The sequence below is a fragment of the Colobus angolensis genome, unplaced genomic scaffold (assembly GCF_000951035.1).
Source record: "Colobus angolensis palliatus isolate OR3802 unplaced genomic scaffold, Cang.pa_1.0 Scaffold85, whole genome shotgun sequence".
NCBI classification, from domain to species: Eukaryota; Metazoa; Chordata; class Mammalia; order Primates; family Cercopithecidae; genus Colobus; species Colobus angolensis.
The window spans coordinates 2,905,110-2,921,686 of record NW_012122376.1 but is presented as its reverse complement, the minus strand read 5'-3'; the positions used below and the strand labels follow the sequence as shown (position 1 = coordinate 2,921,686).

At 39.5% G+C, this 16,577-nt stretch overlaps 1 protein-coding gene across 2 annotated transcripts in view; it reads right to left on the bottom strand.

Annotated features, from left to right (window-relative positions):
- Nucleotides 1-16,577, bottom strand: part of DHX32 (DEAH (Asp-Glu-Ala-His) box polypeptide 32) — a 46,374-nt gene that overhangs the window by 21,033 nt on the left and 8,764 nt on the right. For both annotated transcript variants that reach the window (XM_011930192.1, XM_011930190.1), the window contains 2 exons: nt 8,167-8,360; nt 1,679-2,051 (listed from right to left, as the gene is read on the bottom strand). In XM_011930192.1, coding sequence (XP_011785582.1) covers nt 1,679-2,051; nt 8,167-8,360 — 567 coding nt within the window. The remainder of the gene's footprint in view (nt 1-1,678; nt 2,052-8,166; nt 8,361-16,577) is intronic.

Below are 16,577 nucleotides of genomic sequence, written 5' to 3'. Positions count from 1 at the left end.
TTTTTTTTTTTTTTTTTTTTTTCTAGAGGCGGGGTCTTGCTCTGTCACCCAGGCTGGAGTGCAGTGATGCAATCATAGCTCACTGCAGCCACAAACTCCTTAGTTCAAGCAATCCTCCTGCCTCAGCTTCCTGAGTAGCTGGGACTGCAGGCCTGAGCCACCATGCCTGGCTAATTTTTAAATTTTTTTGTTGAGATAGGGTCCTGCTATGTTGTCAAGGCTGGTCTCAACCTCCTGGCCTCATGTGATCCTCCCACCTCAGCCTCCCAAAGTGCTCAGATTACAGGCGTGAACCACAGTGCCCGGCCTACATCCTGTTTTTCACCTGGCAATTCTGACTCTCAAATATATTAGATTTGCCATTCTTCCCTTCCTTAGGCTTTATCTGGTTATACTGAGAAGCTCTAATTGTTCTCATAAATCCTATGTCTCCGTATTTTATTCTTTTCCTCAGGACTTTCTTGAATATCTTGAATCATGCAGGATGAGGAGATGATAACAGAATAAATCACTGTAAGAGGCAGATTTGCTATTCAAGAGAATGCATATCATCTACATGCAAAAAATGATAAATATGCAGTAACATTGAGGTTCTAGAAACAGATAAAATTTAAGAAAACTAAAGTTCCCAAAGCCAGAAGGAGCTGTCATCCTTTATGCTTTGAGTATAAAATAGAATGAATACTTCTGAAAGTGTTTCTGAAAGCATGTGGATGTTCAAGAAAAGGCTCTGACAGACAGCTGAGCCACTTATCTGTTCAGCTGTGGCTCAGCCTACATCAAATAATTTCCTTTTTGGTTTCTGTTTAATGAGTAGAACCACTACATATTTGGGTCATGGTCTAAAAACTCATGCTTCTCCTCTCTGTGGGAGAAGATAGGGAGAAAAGGCCAGGCAATTAGTCTCCATGAAGAGAGGTCTAATTCTGGAGATCCTGGAGGCTTTTAGATTCAGCCAACAGAGTAGTGGGGAAAGAAATAGGGCCAGTGTAGCTGCAATTAAAAAAAAATGCATTCCCAATGGTACCTTGGCTGTATAAAAGCAGTAACAGAATGGAAACGATGCTTGATCGCACATTTCCAGTCATTCTTTTAAAGAGATGTTTTAAAGAAACCCGAGTTAAAGTTTTTTTCTTATCTTTTAAGAATGGAGCCCCAGTCTAGGGAGATGACCTTCTTGGGTGGGCTATAAATGATATTTTCTGCCCATACTCCACTATCACAGGACTGCTTGTGGGAAATGTTGTATTACTTAACTCTATGGTGAGTGCTTAGGTAATATTTCTGATCTCCAACAAACACACCTGCTCATAGGGAGGCAGCGGAGAATGTCAGGGGAGTCGGCATGCGCCTACTGTACCAAGAGACAACTCACAGCAAGCATACGTAAGAGTCAGTTTTGCCTTTGGGGCAGCCCACTCTCTGGCCTGAGCCTGCTGGAGGGAAGTTGGCTCTGGAGATCATGTCCAGAGACTCCTCACCCATATTTTGTTTTCAGAACTGCATGTGATTTTTAGAAACACTTCCTGTTCTCCTTTCAGCACAGGTTTTATTTAATTAGGTGTGATGAAACCAAATATTTAAACAGTTAATTAGCAAACTGAAACCTGTATGTTATTAAACGCTTCCCAAATGAAATACCTTATTACTCTGTAAGGTTAGAATATCACTTACTTACTTGTTCACAGGCCAGAAAGACTACAATGTCACCTTTCTCACCCGAGCGGTGAATTTCAAAGATAAGGCGTAAAATAGACTCAAAGGAATCCTTTTGAGCCTCACTAAGGTACACAACCTCCACAGGGTGTTTATTTTTCACTTCTATGAGAGGCAAGTTTCCATAATAAGAATTGAGTTTGCTGATCAGGTGAGGTGAGGAGTTAATTATGAGCTTCAGTTCCGGTCTTGCTAGTAAAACATCTTTAAGAAGTCCAAGTAACACATCAGTTGCAATGCTTCTTTCATGAATATCATCTAAGATGATGACCCCATAGCTACCCAAAAAAGGATTGGACATCATTTCTCTTTGCAACATATCATCAGTACAATACCTATAAAGAGGAAACATTAAAGTTAGAATATTCTTATGCTAAGTCATGCAAAAAACTTCCTAACAAGAAAAAATGCCTTTCCTATATTCATTTCTCTAAATCAGTAATTCTAAATTTTTACTGGGCTGTAGAAGTTGATACAATCTACAGAATTATCACACACAAAAATACAGACAAAATTTATACCCAGTTTGTGTATGTTCCTGGACCGCCCCCTACAAAGACCATTCTGAACCCTAGGTTAAAGGCCTCTGACTAAATGTTTATTACAAATATTAATAAAAGCCTGCATCTAACTTTTGTTCCGAGCTTTATACATAAAAAGTAGTATCATAAAACACTCTGGTCAATTTTTCCTCTCTCATTCATCAGTGAAAGAATTTTGAGTAAAATTATAGACTTTTCAAGGAAAGTATACAAGAATAACCATCCTGGCTCAGGCTCATGGTTCAGCTAGTCCACTGTTTGGACAGACATTATTATTGGTGGTTCATTGTGGGAGATGATATCATTAAGGTGTCATCCAAATAATAAGCAAACAGAAGAATCTAAAAAACAACCACCTATTTAAGGGCAGCATGAAAACTGGCTACAATTCCTGGAGTGGGGAGGGGTCATTAGTGATTTTAATGGACTTTTCCCATAGTTCTTGGGATGATTTTTTAAAACTAAACCACCTATTAGTCACTAAGCTTAATGAAAATAACTTTGTGATACTATTTACATATTTACCTGTATTAGTGCTTGAAGAAACCAATCCCATATGTTTTTTACCCATTTAAGGTATTTACTTTTATTTATTCTTGTACATGGCAATTCTGAGATTGCTATCCGTAGACAGGCCTGCCTGCAAGGTTAGCCCTTGGCTAGCATTTGGGAACTTTGATTTAGGGAGGGTTCTCACCATTCCTAGAACTGATAAAGAGTAGTCTGCTGTGCTGAACCATTTGTACAGGCAATATGGTTTATGCTGCACATGTGCTTTCCTTCTGGGAGTCTGGAATTTTGAAATATAGTAGGCAGAGGGTGCCTCTACGGCCAGCCCTCAATAAAAACCCTGGGCACTGAGCCTGAGTTTCCCTGGTAGGGCACCATTTCACAAGCTGTGAATGAAGTGCACTGTTTGTGACTCCACTGGGCGAGAGCTCAGGAGCTTGTGCCTGGGTTCCTGTAACCTTCGTCCCATCCACCATTTCCCTTTGCTGATGTTGCTTTGTATCTTTTCACTGCAATAAACCTTAGTTATAAGTAAATGATATGCTGAGTCCCATGAATCTTTCTAGCAAATCACTGAACCTGGGGGTAGTCTTGGGGATCTTGACACAGTCCTCAATTAACCTCTTTTGAGGGAAAAAAAAAGGAAGGAAACAAACATCTATTAAGCTAGTGTGAGCCAGACATTAAGCTGGTGCATACATTTCTCATTTAATCTTCAGAATAAACCTTCAAAGTAGATATTGCTATCCCATTACTATGACTCATTTATAAATGAGAAAATTGAAGTTCAGAAAAATTCAGTACCCTATCCAAGGTCACAAAGCCAGGGATACAGTCAAGATTTAAACCTGGATATCTGTTCTGATGTCACTGTCAAATTATAAAAAGGCTTCCTTGGCCTTGTAGTTTTGGTGATAAAGTCCATGTTCTTCGTCTCTGTATCTTTATGAGATCAAAGTGCATGCTCTCTGCCTTTCTTTTCATACACGTTCTCATCCTGTGTCTTATCAAATGAGCAGTGATAAATTGATTCCTTTCTTCAAACTTAAAAAAGAAAGCATCTTGAATACTGCAGTATTATACCTTGTGCAAGATGCCAACAGATGCATTGAAATCTAGTTTTCAGGTCATCTTTTGCTGAGGTTAATTAGTATGTTAATACCAAGTTACTACTGCTTCTCATGTCAAAACAAATTAATTTATGGTACTTCATTAACGTTAGAAATTAAATCTCTGTTTCCTTTTCAGCAAAACTGACCTAAGCACTGATCTTATAGGAAGTAATGCTGCCCCATAAGATTGAGGAGGTATATGTGTTATATAAATACATCTAGGCTTAATTAAAAAAAAGAGGTGGTAACTTATTAAAAACTCCAGCAGACTCATCCAGCAGGGCCTAGCCTTCCAGATGATTATATAGGGGAATTGTGAAGGCTCATTCCTAAAACTTACTATATAAACCTACATTTTTCTGCAGTCCCACCTACTTAGGAGGCTGAGGTGGGAGATCACTTGAGCCCAGGAGGAGTCCCACATTACAGTGAACTATGATCCCACAACTGCATCCCAGTCTGCGTGATGTGAGCAAGACTCCAACTCAAAACAAAACAAAACAAAAATACTTTTTTTCTATATAACACAAAGATATATTTCTGAACTTTATGGTTATGAGATATTGTGTATATGATACTTTAAAAAGTGCTGTTAACTAATAAGTATGTAAAAAAAAATAGATATACTACCAAGGTTTCAGGAAATGCAGTTTATATCTTTAAGGCTAAATTTCTAAAAGCTGAGACTATAATAAAATAGTTAAAAGTTTTATTAATATTTATATTTTATAAAATTATTTGAGTTTAACCTTAATGAAAATTTGAGAACTTTCTAGTTCCAAAAACAGAAAATACCAGCATTTGACACTATGAGTCACTTCTATGAGATATCTTGATATGTAGTTCCTAAAGACTATTTTAGGTACGTAATATTCAGTTATTTACTGTTTCAAAAAAGGCCAGAGAAAAGCTTAAAGAAGAACAAAGTTGTTATATATAGCATCCAAAAAATAGTAGTAGGCTTAAAGATCGTTTATAAATTGCCTATGATGTGTTTGATAGATACTAAGGGGTTACCAAAAAAATGAAAAACACAGTATCAAATATAGACTACTGCCTTCTATAAAATCAATGATCAATGTAAAATCTTCTGATTTAAATAGCTATTCAATCTGAGCTTATTCAAAATTATGGCTAGCATACCTCTTCAGGAAAATCAATCTTGTTCTAATCATAATTATAAAAATATAAGTATAATTATAATTATAAACATAGCTGCCACATACGTACACCATGCATCAGTTACATAAATTAAACAGTCCTCACAACAACCCTCAGAGCAAGTATATTAATCATCCACATTTTTCAGATGAGGCGACTTAAAGCTCAAAGAGGTTAGGTGACTTGTGTAAGGTTACAAGTGAGTAAATGGTGGAGACACTCATTTTACAGCCATGTTGCCTCCTCTCCAGAGCACAGAATACCAGGAAGAAAACTGGTATTGCTTTATTTTATCATAGGGGTATAGCTCTGGCCTCTTTCCTGTGACTCAAACCCTGTTTACAACAATGCATCTGAGTGTCTTCTGACTCTGCACTGGTTCTGGGGGCATGTCACACTGGAAAAGAAAGTACAATGTTCAGAAACAAGAGTAACTGTAAAGTGAAGATATAAAAGCAATGAAGAATAAGGCAGCCCAGCAACGGCAGAAAGAAACAGAACGTGCAAAACCTGTCAAAGCAGGCAGCTACTCTCTACCTGTCTCCATGGGTGCCTTTGTACTTCAACCCACCACACCTGAAGCAGCTGTGCCTGTTAAGAAAGGAATGCTATACACAGACTGAAACTAATACATACTTTAATATATAGTATTTCCTTTGAGTGTCAGAATTGAATGCTTGGGTTTTTCACCATAAAACAATCCTAAGTCCAACATATGATAGATGTTTAAAAGGTGAGGCGTGTCTCACAGCGTTATTAGATTTCCCCACCATTATTTATCTTTGTGGCTTTCCATATTAAGAAATATCTGAGGCTGGGTGCGGTGGCTCATGCCTGTAATCCCAGCACTTTGGGAGGCCAAAGCTGGCAAATTGCCTGAGCTCAGGAGTTCGAGACTAGCCCGGGCAACACGGTGAAACCCCATCTCTACTAAAAATACAAAAAGTTAGCCAAGTATGGTAGTGCATGCCTGTAGTCCCAGCTACTCAGGAGGCTGAGGCACGAGAATCACTTGAACTCGGAAGATGGAGGTTGAAGTGAGCTGAGATCGCGCCACTTCACTCCAGCCTGGGCGACAGAGTGGGACTCTGTCTCAAAAAAAAAAAAAAAAAAAATTCTGATTTCATATTACGATAAAGCTGTTATATTTCATTTTAAAAATGACTACATTAAAGAGTCCTTTTAAAGGGTTTTCAAAGTCTAGATGGTATTAAAGATACAATATTAACTTTAGAACCTAGTCAGAGCCATCATTTAATTAAAAAAATAATTCAAAGGGCTACTTTAAAATGTCAAACCAACCAACCACGAATCTGCTTAGGGATCCTTAACCCTTTCAGGGTCCTATATCTTGTCCTGTGCAGCTCTTTTAGTTTGTGAGCTCCTAAGAACCAGAGAGGTTTTTATGTTTCTTTTGTACCACTCGTGTACCATTTACACAATAAGCAATTTATAAATACACAGTAATTTAATGACTCAGGGACATAATTGTTATACTAGCAGAAGGTAATATATCTTCAAGAAGTTCAAGTCAGAGTGCTGATGGTCTAAAGACTTTCCCCGATGATTTGACACTAGCCTGAAGACTGTCTTCTATTTTTGAAGATAAATATTTCAGGGAAAGTAGCTTAGTACAAACCAAATGAGCCCAATGGGCTTTCCTTTTTTTCTGGGACAGGGTCTCACTCTGTCACACAGGCTACAGTGCAGTGGCGCGATCACAGCTCCCTGCAGCCTTGATTTCCTGGATTCAAGTGATCTTCCCGCTTCAGTCTCCTGAGTAGCTGGGACTATAGGTATGCACCATCACGCTCATTAATTTTTGTATTTTTTGTAGAGATGAGAGCTCATTGTGTTGCCCAGTCCGGTGTCAAACTCCAGGGCTCAAGCAATCCTCATGCCTTGGCCTTCCAAAGTGATGAGATTACGGGCATTAGCCACCATGCCCGGCCCCATGGGCTTTCTGAATGGAGAAAAGAACCGCACCAGAGTGCAGTGCTAGCTGGGACAGGGCAAAATCCCTTCCACTATCCAATTTACTGAACATCCTCCTGGGGATGAGCACATGAGACTTCAGGGATATGAGTATGTGAAAAACCATCCCTGCCCTGTTACACTAAAGCAGAGCTTCCCAAATGGTGTGCCATGGCACACTGGTATGCCACACAAAGGGGTTACAGAGGTGCACAAATAATGACCCTGAGATACTTATCTACTTGGCTCTTGGAGTGGTCAGGCAATGCCTGGGGCAGCTGCAGCCCGTGGGATGGTCATCTCTGGCTGCAGGCAGCTGTGACCATTTCCTTGAAGTACTGTATGGATACTATCACTTTCTACGAGGGCTGTAATATAAAAGTGCTTGCGAAGCACTAGCCCCGAGCAGTGATTTTCCAATTTCTTTCTCCTTTTTTTTCTTCTTTCAAGCTCTTGGAAATCCTTATTCAAAGGAAATCTCATAATGAAGCTAAGCACAAAAAAGATACCACAACTTGCAGTAGCCACAAAGAAGGCTCCTTGGAACATAGAAGCTTCTGAAAAGTACAGTTTGAGAAACACTGATCGAAGTCATGATGGAGGCAGACACCATGTTTTCCAGAGGCCCCACAGAGGGTTTTCTAATGTATATTACTGGAGGGGCAGGGAAGCCTTCCTCGAGCAGGTGACCGCTACACTGGATACTGAGTGACTAGGAGGAACTAGCCAGGCCCAGAAGAGGCCCGGACATGCTGAGCACAGGGAGGGGCAGGTGTACAGGCACAGGGTGTGGAAGCACGGGGCACACAGCATGCTCCAGGTGTCCATGTGACTTGCACACAGGCAATGATGTGGCCCCTGCATGAGGCATAGCTCCAGAAGCACACGCTTGAAGGTTCTGAGGGGCCAAGCAAGTTGCTAACTTTTTCCTGGGGATAATGGGAGTCATGGGATACGTTTAGACAAGGAATCCCTGATGATGCCAGTGTGGGAAAGCAACGGTTCCCTGCTGGCTGATGACAAGAGAGACCAGTTGCTACTGCACAGCATAGATGCTTAACAGGTAGAATGCTAGAATAATGCTGTTTCAGAATTGTAGAACCTAAGCCAACCATCACCAGCAGGGAGCAGACTGAACCCCGCAAACCAACCTCAGGATTGTTTCATTGGTACAGCAGTTCTCGAAAGGGATCACATAGCCAACTTCATGACCAATGTTAACATCCATTTCATCTGCCACCCGCAGGGCGAGTTGGACCACAGCCTGCTTGTGGACCTGTGTGCATAGCACGCCCCCGTGCTGGTAGTGGATGGAAAGACAATATTCAGCACACCACTGAGGAACCTGCAACAGGAAAAAATGAAACAGGATCAGCTTCTGCTGAATATAAAAAATGAGACAGCTCTTACAGCAGGGTTCATCTTGTAAGAGATTTTCTTTCATCAGTAAATCAGCAGTGGGTTGTATTACATCTTATTTAGTGAAACTCTGAATAATACGGATTATGCACAGAGTTACTGCTAGGAAATAAAGTTAAGAATAAACAGCAGTTAACAAGGACTGTGAAAGTTTTGACTCCCAGACAAAAAAAAGGCAGATAAAAATCAAGGGCAAAGTGAAAAAAAAAAAAAAACTTTCCACCTCAACTGTGTTTCTGAAAAGACTAATGTATTTAGAGATTATTATTTTCTTTTTGGTTATAAGAAAGGCTTCTGAAAATATGGCTTCTGTTATCAGCTATTGTGTTTTAAGCAATGTAAATTATAGATAGTATGTAGATAAAAAATAATGGCTCAAAATTAAAGCATTTACATTTAAATCCAAATGATCATTAACAAATATCCAGATAAGCCTACTTAACATTTCTCTGATAATAAAAGCTAAAATATTCTGGTAATTTACCATCTAAATATAATTAAATAAATAAACCCATAAACCCAGTGAGACAGTCAACTAACCCATCTAGATTTGGAAAGAGTCAATTCCAAGCAAAGCTAGTCTACAGCCATTTTATTTTAAAAATCCTTTTCTTTCTAAAATATATTATGGACCAAGTGATGTTTATCACATTCATCTGTGCAAGAATTATTACAGTCGAATGTACTGAGTTCATTTGTATGCTACAATCTTAAGGCATTGTCAGTAAATTATGCATTGTTACATAGGCATTTTAAAAATAAATTATTCCAAGAGTGTTTTTAATTGATCTAAGGTATTTAAACATTGTAAAATTTCTAATTATCTCGAGGTCTGCTATTTACAAGATTCATTATGAAATTCTTAGATCTGAATCCTCACTGTAATTTGAAAAATAAACATAACTCACCAGAAATACAAGTAATTCCAAAATGAATGACTGCTGGAGACTGCCAATTCTTAAGGACTGAAAGGCAAATGCACTTCCTGCATTTTAAGATAGGTGTCAGCCTTGTCAACAGGTTGAAAGTTATCAGTAATTATTTACTCGACGCTTACTTTGTTCTATTAAAGATGAAAGTTTACGATCCTGCGCTCAGGAAACATGGAATCAAGGCAAGACCCAGGAGTAACCAGGCACCTAAGGGACTGGCTGGCCATTAATTTGTTCCACGTAAACCACAACTTTTCTAAGCTTTAGTTTTCTTACCTGTAAAATGAATGGACTGAATGAATGCGAATTATCCTTCAAGTCTGAACTCCTGTGTCGTTTTCTCCACAAGGCTTGCCGCGATCCCCTAGGTATCTAGATCCACAGTGTGCTTCCCACTGTGGCAGCCATCACCCTCCTGAGGTTACCTGTTTGTTCCTAGTTCCCCACTACCTAACGTCCCCTCAAATGAGCTCTAAAAGCAGAGACCTGTCTGTGTTGGTCACCAAATTATCCTACTACTCAGTAAATATTTGCTGAATGAATAGATTGATTTCTTATACTTTCTAGAAATAATTTAAAATTCTGTGATTCTACGTAGTCTAAGATTCTGCATAGTCAAAGAATTTACATAAAGCTTTGCCTCCTTTATTTCTTAGCAAGTAATTTTTTATTCTTGCCAACTCCTTACTTTTAAACTAACTGCCTTCATGTCAGGGTCCACTATCTAGAGTCCCTAGCCAAGACCTCAAACATCATGCATGTGAAAAGCTGTATTAAAACCGCTTGTTTTTTAAAAAAATTTCTTTAGGCCAAGCGTGGTGGCTCATTCCTGTAATCTCAGCAATTTGGGAGGCCAAGGCAGGTGGATCACCTGAGGTCAGAAGTTCAAAACCAGCCTGGTCAACATGGGGAAGCCCTGTCTCTACTGAAAATATAAAAATTAGCTGGGTATGGTGGCGTACGCCTGTAGTCCCAGCTACTCGGGAGGCTGAGGCAGGAGAATCGCCTCAGACATGAAGGCCAACACCCTCATTTTACACATGAGGAAAGAAACTTAGAGGTGTGACTTGTCCAAGGTCATACTGCCAGTAAACAGCATGACCAGAACCAATCCATATCTTCTAGCTTCTTGGCGAGTATAATTTCCACTACATCACAGTTGCTTCTAAGCATCTTTATACAAAGGTGGCAACTGAAGCCATGAGATTCTCAGGCAATCAGCATTTTAAATTACTCTTTCTAGGCCGGATGTGGTGGCTCACATCTGTAATCGCAGCACTTCGGGAGGCCGAGGCAGGTGGATCACTTAAGAGGTCAGGAGTCTGAGACCAACCTGGCCAGTGTGATGAAACCCCATCTCTATTAAAAATATAAAAATTAGCCAGGTGGTGGGTGCCTGTAATCCCACCTACTAAGGAGGCTGAGGCAGGAAAATCACTTGAACCCGGGAGGCGGAGGTTGCAGTGAGCTGAGATCGCACCACTGCACTCCAGCCTGGGCAACAGAGTGAGACTCCATCTCAAAAAAATAAAAAATAAAAATAAATAAATAAATTACTCTTTCTAGCCTCATGGCAGTATCAGGGGCACAGTACTATGATGACAGTGGGCACTGCTTTACATAGCTAGAATTGTTGCTGAAATAATACTATCCAGTTTTATTAAAACATTTGGACATGTTCAGCCTGGTTATTACACAAGGTCCAGGAGAGCTGCTTTCAAACTCTAAAATTCCACAGGATTCCAATGATCATGAGCCATGTTCTCAAGCTTCTGATTTGGGCCTTTTTTAAAAACTGCATTTAATTTATTTCTCTTTACTCATGTAAACACATTCTATAAGATTAGTTTATTACAGTATGTTGATAATGGTATAAACATTATACATTCCTCGAAGCACAACAAATATACCAATCCAACAGTCTTCATTTTCCTTTTCTGCCTTCCTCTACATTAGAGCAAACTATTTCACCTATGAGGCAAAGACATTAATTCAGAAATGGGAAAAGGCCTTCTAAATATCAGTTAAAATAACCAGGAGAAGACTGAACATATCCATATTGTGCTTAATGTAGGAATGTTTGCTTACGTGGCCAAGTTAACAGTTGAGTAGAAGTCACACAAATTATAGTGCATCTGCTCAATTATGGCTCTGACCACACAGGATGCAGCTCCCCTTCCAGCTACTGGGAGACAGTTAACGGTAAGCAATGCAAACACAAACTGAAAAGGTTATCTCTAGCCAGAAAAGAGAGAAACATGAAACGATCTGCCTTATTTGTTACAGTTACACAGTTTTACATGCCTTCTGAATCACTCTGGGCAAGCTAAGCAACATACTGAGGGTTGATTCCTTAACAAACTTGAATTACTGACTAAAAAATGTTATGATTTGGCCAGTGTCGGTAATCTGAATATTTCACATTTCAAGGGATACTGAGATTGTACCTTTACAAAGAACTCTTGCCTTCTCTGCATTTATAGTAAATATTGTATCTATTATTGGTATTGACCTTTCTTGCCCCAATTCTGCTTCTCTTCTGGGTACTACTTAGTGACTTTTTCATTGTCCCAGTTGCATCTTTGTCTTCTCACCAATGAATTACATGCCTGTTAGAGGTTTTGTTTCTGCCCCATGTTTCCTCTTTGGAAGATATTCCCCCCTAGTATTAAAAAACATTATTCTGGATGGACTAACTGCCAAGTTGGCACTATGGGAACTAGAAAAGCTTAAATAGTTGTACCTTTCTATGAATCATTTGGCTTTAACTTTTTTCAGAGAAACACTGAATTCTGGGTCATTTTGTGACTGAGTACTTAGCAGAAGTTGCACAGTATGGTGAAGAAACAGAAAACTGCTCCTCTAACACATAAAAAAAGCCTATTTTCACAGTAATTTATCTGGGAGTCTGGTGATGTGCAACCCTCCGATTTATACATTTGGTCTGGAAATGCTCCCTAACTAGAATCAATACTTCACATCTTTTTATTCTGAACTCACCGAATACTTTTTTCACGCTTCTCAATCCCTTTTCTAAATGCAGTTTTCTGTACTTCTGATGTGCCATTTGCATAAAGCCAGAGCAGTGGGGCCTGCCCTATGCTCTGTCCCAAAGCCCAGCTGGAACCAACTCCGGGGCATGCAAGGTAAGCAATCAAGGCATGAGAATGTGCATCCCTGGCCTCTTATCGCCTGCCTGAAAGGAAATCACCAACACTCCGGCCAATCTGCTGCTATGACAGTAGGTAAGAGGAGTCCTCCGGGTAATCAAAATCTAATCTAAATCAAGGCTTTATCAGCCTAAGTTAGCAACTGCAGTTCTACAACTTGTACAAATTCAGACAGTGAAGCAAAGATGCTCCATTCCCGACTCCGGGCAGCACCCAGAGGTTGGGCTGCTGGGTTCTGGGAGAGCTGGGGCCCGGGGTCTTTGGGGTGGGCTGCAGGGAGATCTCCTATAAGAATCTGCAACCAGATCCAGATCAGAATCAAGGGAGCAGCAGCAGCATCACATATCCATGTATGGTCTCATCGCTGCCGCTGTGGCAAGAGGACCTCCACGTGAGCTATGCTAATGTAGAACTTCGTCCTTTCCATCTACTGCCAGTGGTTGTTTCACCTCATCTAATGGATAACACAGTTAACTATAATTTAATATAGTTAAATGAGAATAAATGAAGTGAGAAAAAAAAGGACCCCCACGAGACACAAAGAAACTACTGCTCTGTTAGACATATACTAGTCCCAAAAGCCTCTAATCCCTTACTTTCGATCATCAGTTTGTCCATAAGGGCCTGAGTCCTCTTCTGCTTTCTTCTCTTAATGTCTCTAGGATCTCCGATCCTGCAGCTACTGCCAAAGTCCCAATCACTCCCTTTAATTTCAGTACCAGAAAAACAGAATCCACAGTTGAAAGGAATCTGAAAGATGACCAATTCACCCAAATTCACACGAACTCATGGTTTTTAAGTTTGTAAGTTTTAATGGTTTCAACAACATTCTTGTAAAATGCCTACGCCTGAGTATGCCCCTAAGGCAGCCATCCCACCCAAAGTGAGCCAATATATCAGAATCCATTACTGAGGAGCGAGGCCCCTTCTAAATCAAATGTCACACATCTCTGGGTAACACAATTCACACATATCTTGGTTTTGAGTGAATACAGGTAGAATCTACCAGCAGAAAACGGTGAACAAGTTTACCCAGTCAATAAAGGTACAGATGTTCTAAGCCATACAGCTTCTTAGTATCTAAGTTAATTCTTTGTTACATCATGCTTATTCACCTCACCGACCCATCCATTCATGGGAAATTTCAGGACAAAAGCTAGAGAAGGAGAAACGAGCAAAATAGACACTTCTAGAGATGTTTCTCTTTCAGGATCTTTCATAACTTGTCTGCAAAAAATGTAATAGGAAAAGATTCTATAAACATATGGGAAATTGTCCTGTTTCTCTGGGGCAGTCATAAAATAGACTTCATAACTTCTGCGCCGAAGACAGATGAAATCTTTAGGACCAACCTTGGCTCTAAAGAAAGACTTTTTTCTTGAAAGGTTTAAAACTCCGAGGAACAAGAAAATAGTCTTGTAAACTGTTAAAACAACAACAACAACAAAAACCAAGTTGTTTCCAGAAAACAACCAACGCTCCCACTATCTAAATTAGTTTAGAATAGATCCATTTTCTTATTTGAGTACTATTTTGATTTTTCTCACCTTGAAGATACATGTCATCCCAATTAACAGAAAATAAGCATAATTTATTGAAATAATTGAGAGATTAAAAATGACAAGATAAACCATTGCTAGGTATTAATATAACATATAATATATAAAAATTCTTGCTCTTGAAGATGATAAATTATAAAAGAAAACTCAAGAAGTATATTAAAAAATTTTTTAAACTGCAGTGTGGATGAGCAATTCTGAAACTACAATATGAATTGTTCTTTCAAGTATCTTTACTTGTTCAATCTGAGAACAGATAAAGATAGTGTGAATAACGTGAAGTCCTGTTTCTCATAGAGAAGTTATGGATATGAAAACTGGGAAGGCTAGAATAAATCCTATAGTGCTAAACTGGAATCAGAGGCATCAGTACAAACTCATGGTTTTTAAGACATAGATAGATAAAGAATATGAGAGGTAAGAACACAGAAATACATAGAAATAGAGAAAGACAGAAATAGAGCTAGAGAGACAGAGAAACAGAGCCATAGATAGATGGACAGACAGAATGAGATGTGTGTGTACTGCATTCACATACATTTATTTCCTTGTTGTGTCCACTGAAATGGCCTAAAAGCAATGATAGTCTGGGTGAAGTGGCTCATGCCTATAATCCCAGCACTTTGGGAGGCCAAGGCAGGCAGACTGCTTGAGCCCAGGAGTCCGAGACCAACCTGGGCAACATGACACAACCCTGTCTCTACAAAAAATACAAAAATTAGTTGAGTGTAGTGGCACACACCTGTAGTCCCAACTACTCTAAAGGCTGAAGTGGGAGGATCACTTGAGTCCAGGATGTTGAGGTTGCAGTGAGCTGTGATCATGCCACTGCACTCCAGCCTGGGTGACAGAATGAAACCCTGTCTGAAAAAAAACAAAGCAATGATAAACAAATGGTAATGGGTACTCAGTGTCCAGATGTTGGTTTCAAAACACAGTTCACCACTAAAAGGAACCAGGACTCCTGGAGAAAAAAAAAAATTATTTCCCTACACTGGCATGGGGAATGTACTAGGTGAACCTGGAACATCTTACAGAACCAGAAAGCAAAGAAGTGCTCAGAAATAATGGGGAAATGTCAAAAGGACAGAGAAGCTGCATCAGGGGCAATTTGAGCAATAAAGTAAGTTGGCTTAGTAATACATTATAACCCATAGAATAAAATAAGAATTTGAGTCCACACTGACATAAATAAATGATGAAGGAGAGAAAGCTCAGCCTCACAGAAAAATTCTAAATAATGTGTAGAAGGCATGTCAGAATTAGAACAATCATCTTTGGTTACTGCTAATGTAATAATTCAAAGGTAAGAATCACCAAAAATGCTAACACTAGTGGATGAATGTGAAACTGCCTTTGCAGAAATTGTAACAGTGAGAAAATTATGATGGTGAAGGAGATCTGACCTGACCAACTCCATCTTGCCTTTCACTCCCAAACTGCCCTTAGCCATTCTTGCAGTGGGCCAAGCTAACTTTTGGAGACATTTAGTTTACAGTTTAAATGATGATAGCAAAATGAAACCGCCTTTGTAAAACTAATGAAAGGACACCAGGTTAGGAGGATGAGAGGGGCCTGAATCCTGCCAAGATGTGGGTGTAAATGATTACCAGTCATTATTCCAGAGGTCACAAGATTTGTAACCTCCCTGTAAATAACATCACTATGATAAAACCTAAGACTGGCCTTCTGACATGTCTTTTCAGGTTTTTGCATTTCTGACAACTGGATGGCCCTGTAACTGGACAGACCAGTAACTCCTCTGTTGTCCCTACCCAGAAGTGTACTCAGCACATGAGGACTGTTTTCCACACCTCTGTGATTGCATCCTCAGCCAATCAGCAGTACCCATTCCCTAGCCCCCTACCCACCAAACTATCCTTGAAAAACTCCAGCCTCCAAATTGACAGAGGCTGACATGAGTAACAGTAAAACTCCTGTCTTCTGTTTAGCCAGCGTTATGTGTATTAAATTCATTCTCTATTTCAATTCCCTTGTCTTAATAAATTGGCTCTATCTGGACAACAAACAAGATGAACCCATTGGGTGGTTACAAATGTATAATGAGAAACATATTTATATACTCTCAAAATATGTATCTATTAAATGATTAGAGGGAAATTATTAACTTTTCTATAAAGAACCAGGCAGACACCACCTTACCAAGATCAGATTTAACATTGCCAGCATGGGCAAAACTGACATCTTGTGCCTCCTGATATGAGGCACTGAGAAGGATACACAACACTTGTGTGATCTTCTTGCCACAAATGTAGAGCCTGAACCTAACCCTAGGGAAACATCAGACACGTTCAAACTGAGGGACGTTCTGCAGAATATATGACCTGTGCTCTTCAAAAATATCAGGGTCATAAAGGACAAGGAGAGATTGGGGAGTTGTTTCAGATTAAAGGAGACTTTAAAAAATGACAATAAAATGCAATGTAATTTTAGATTGGATTTTAGACCAGAGAAACAATTT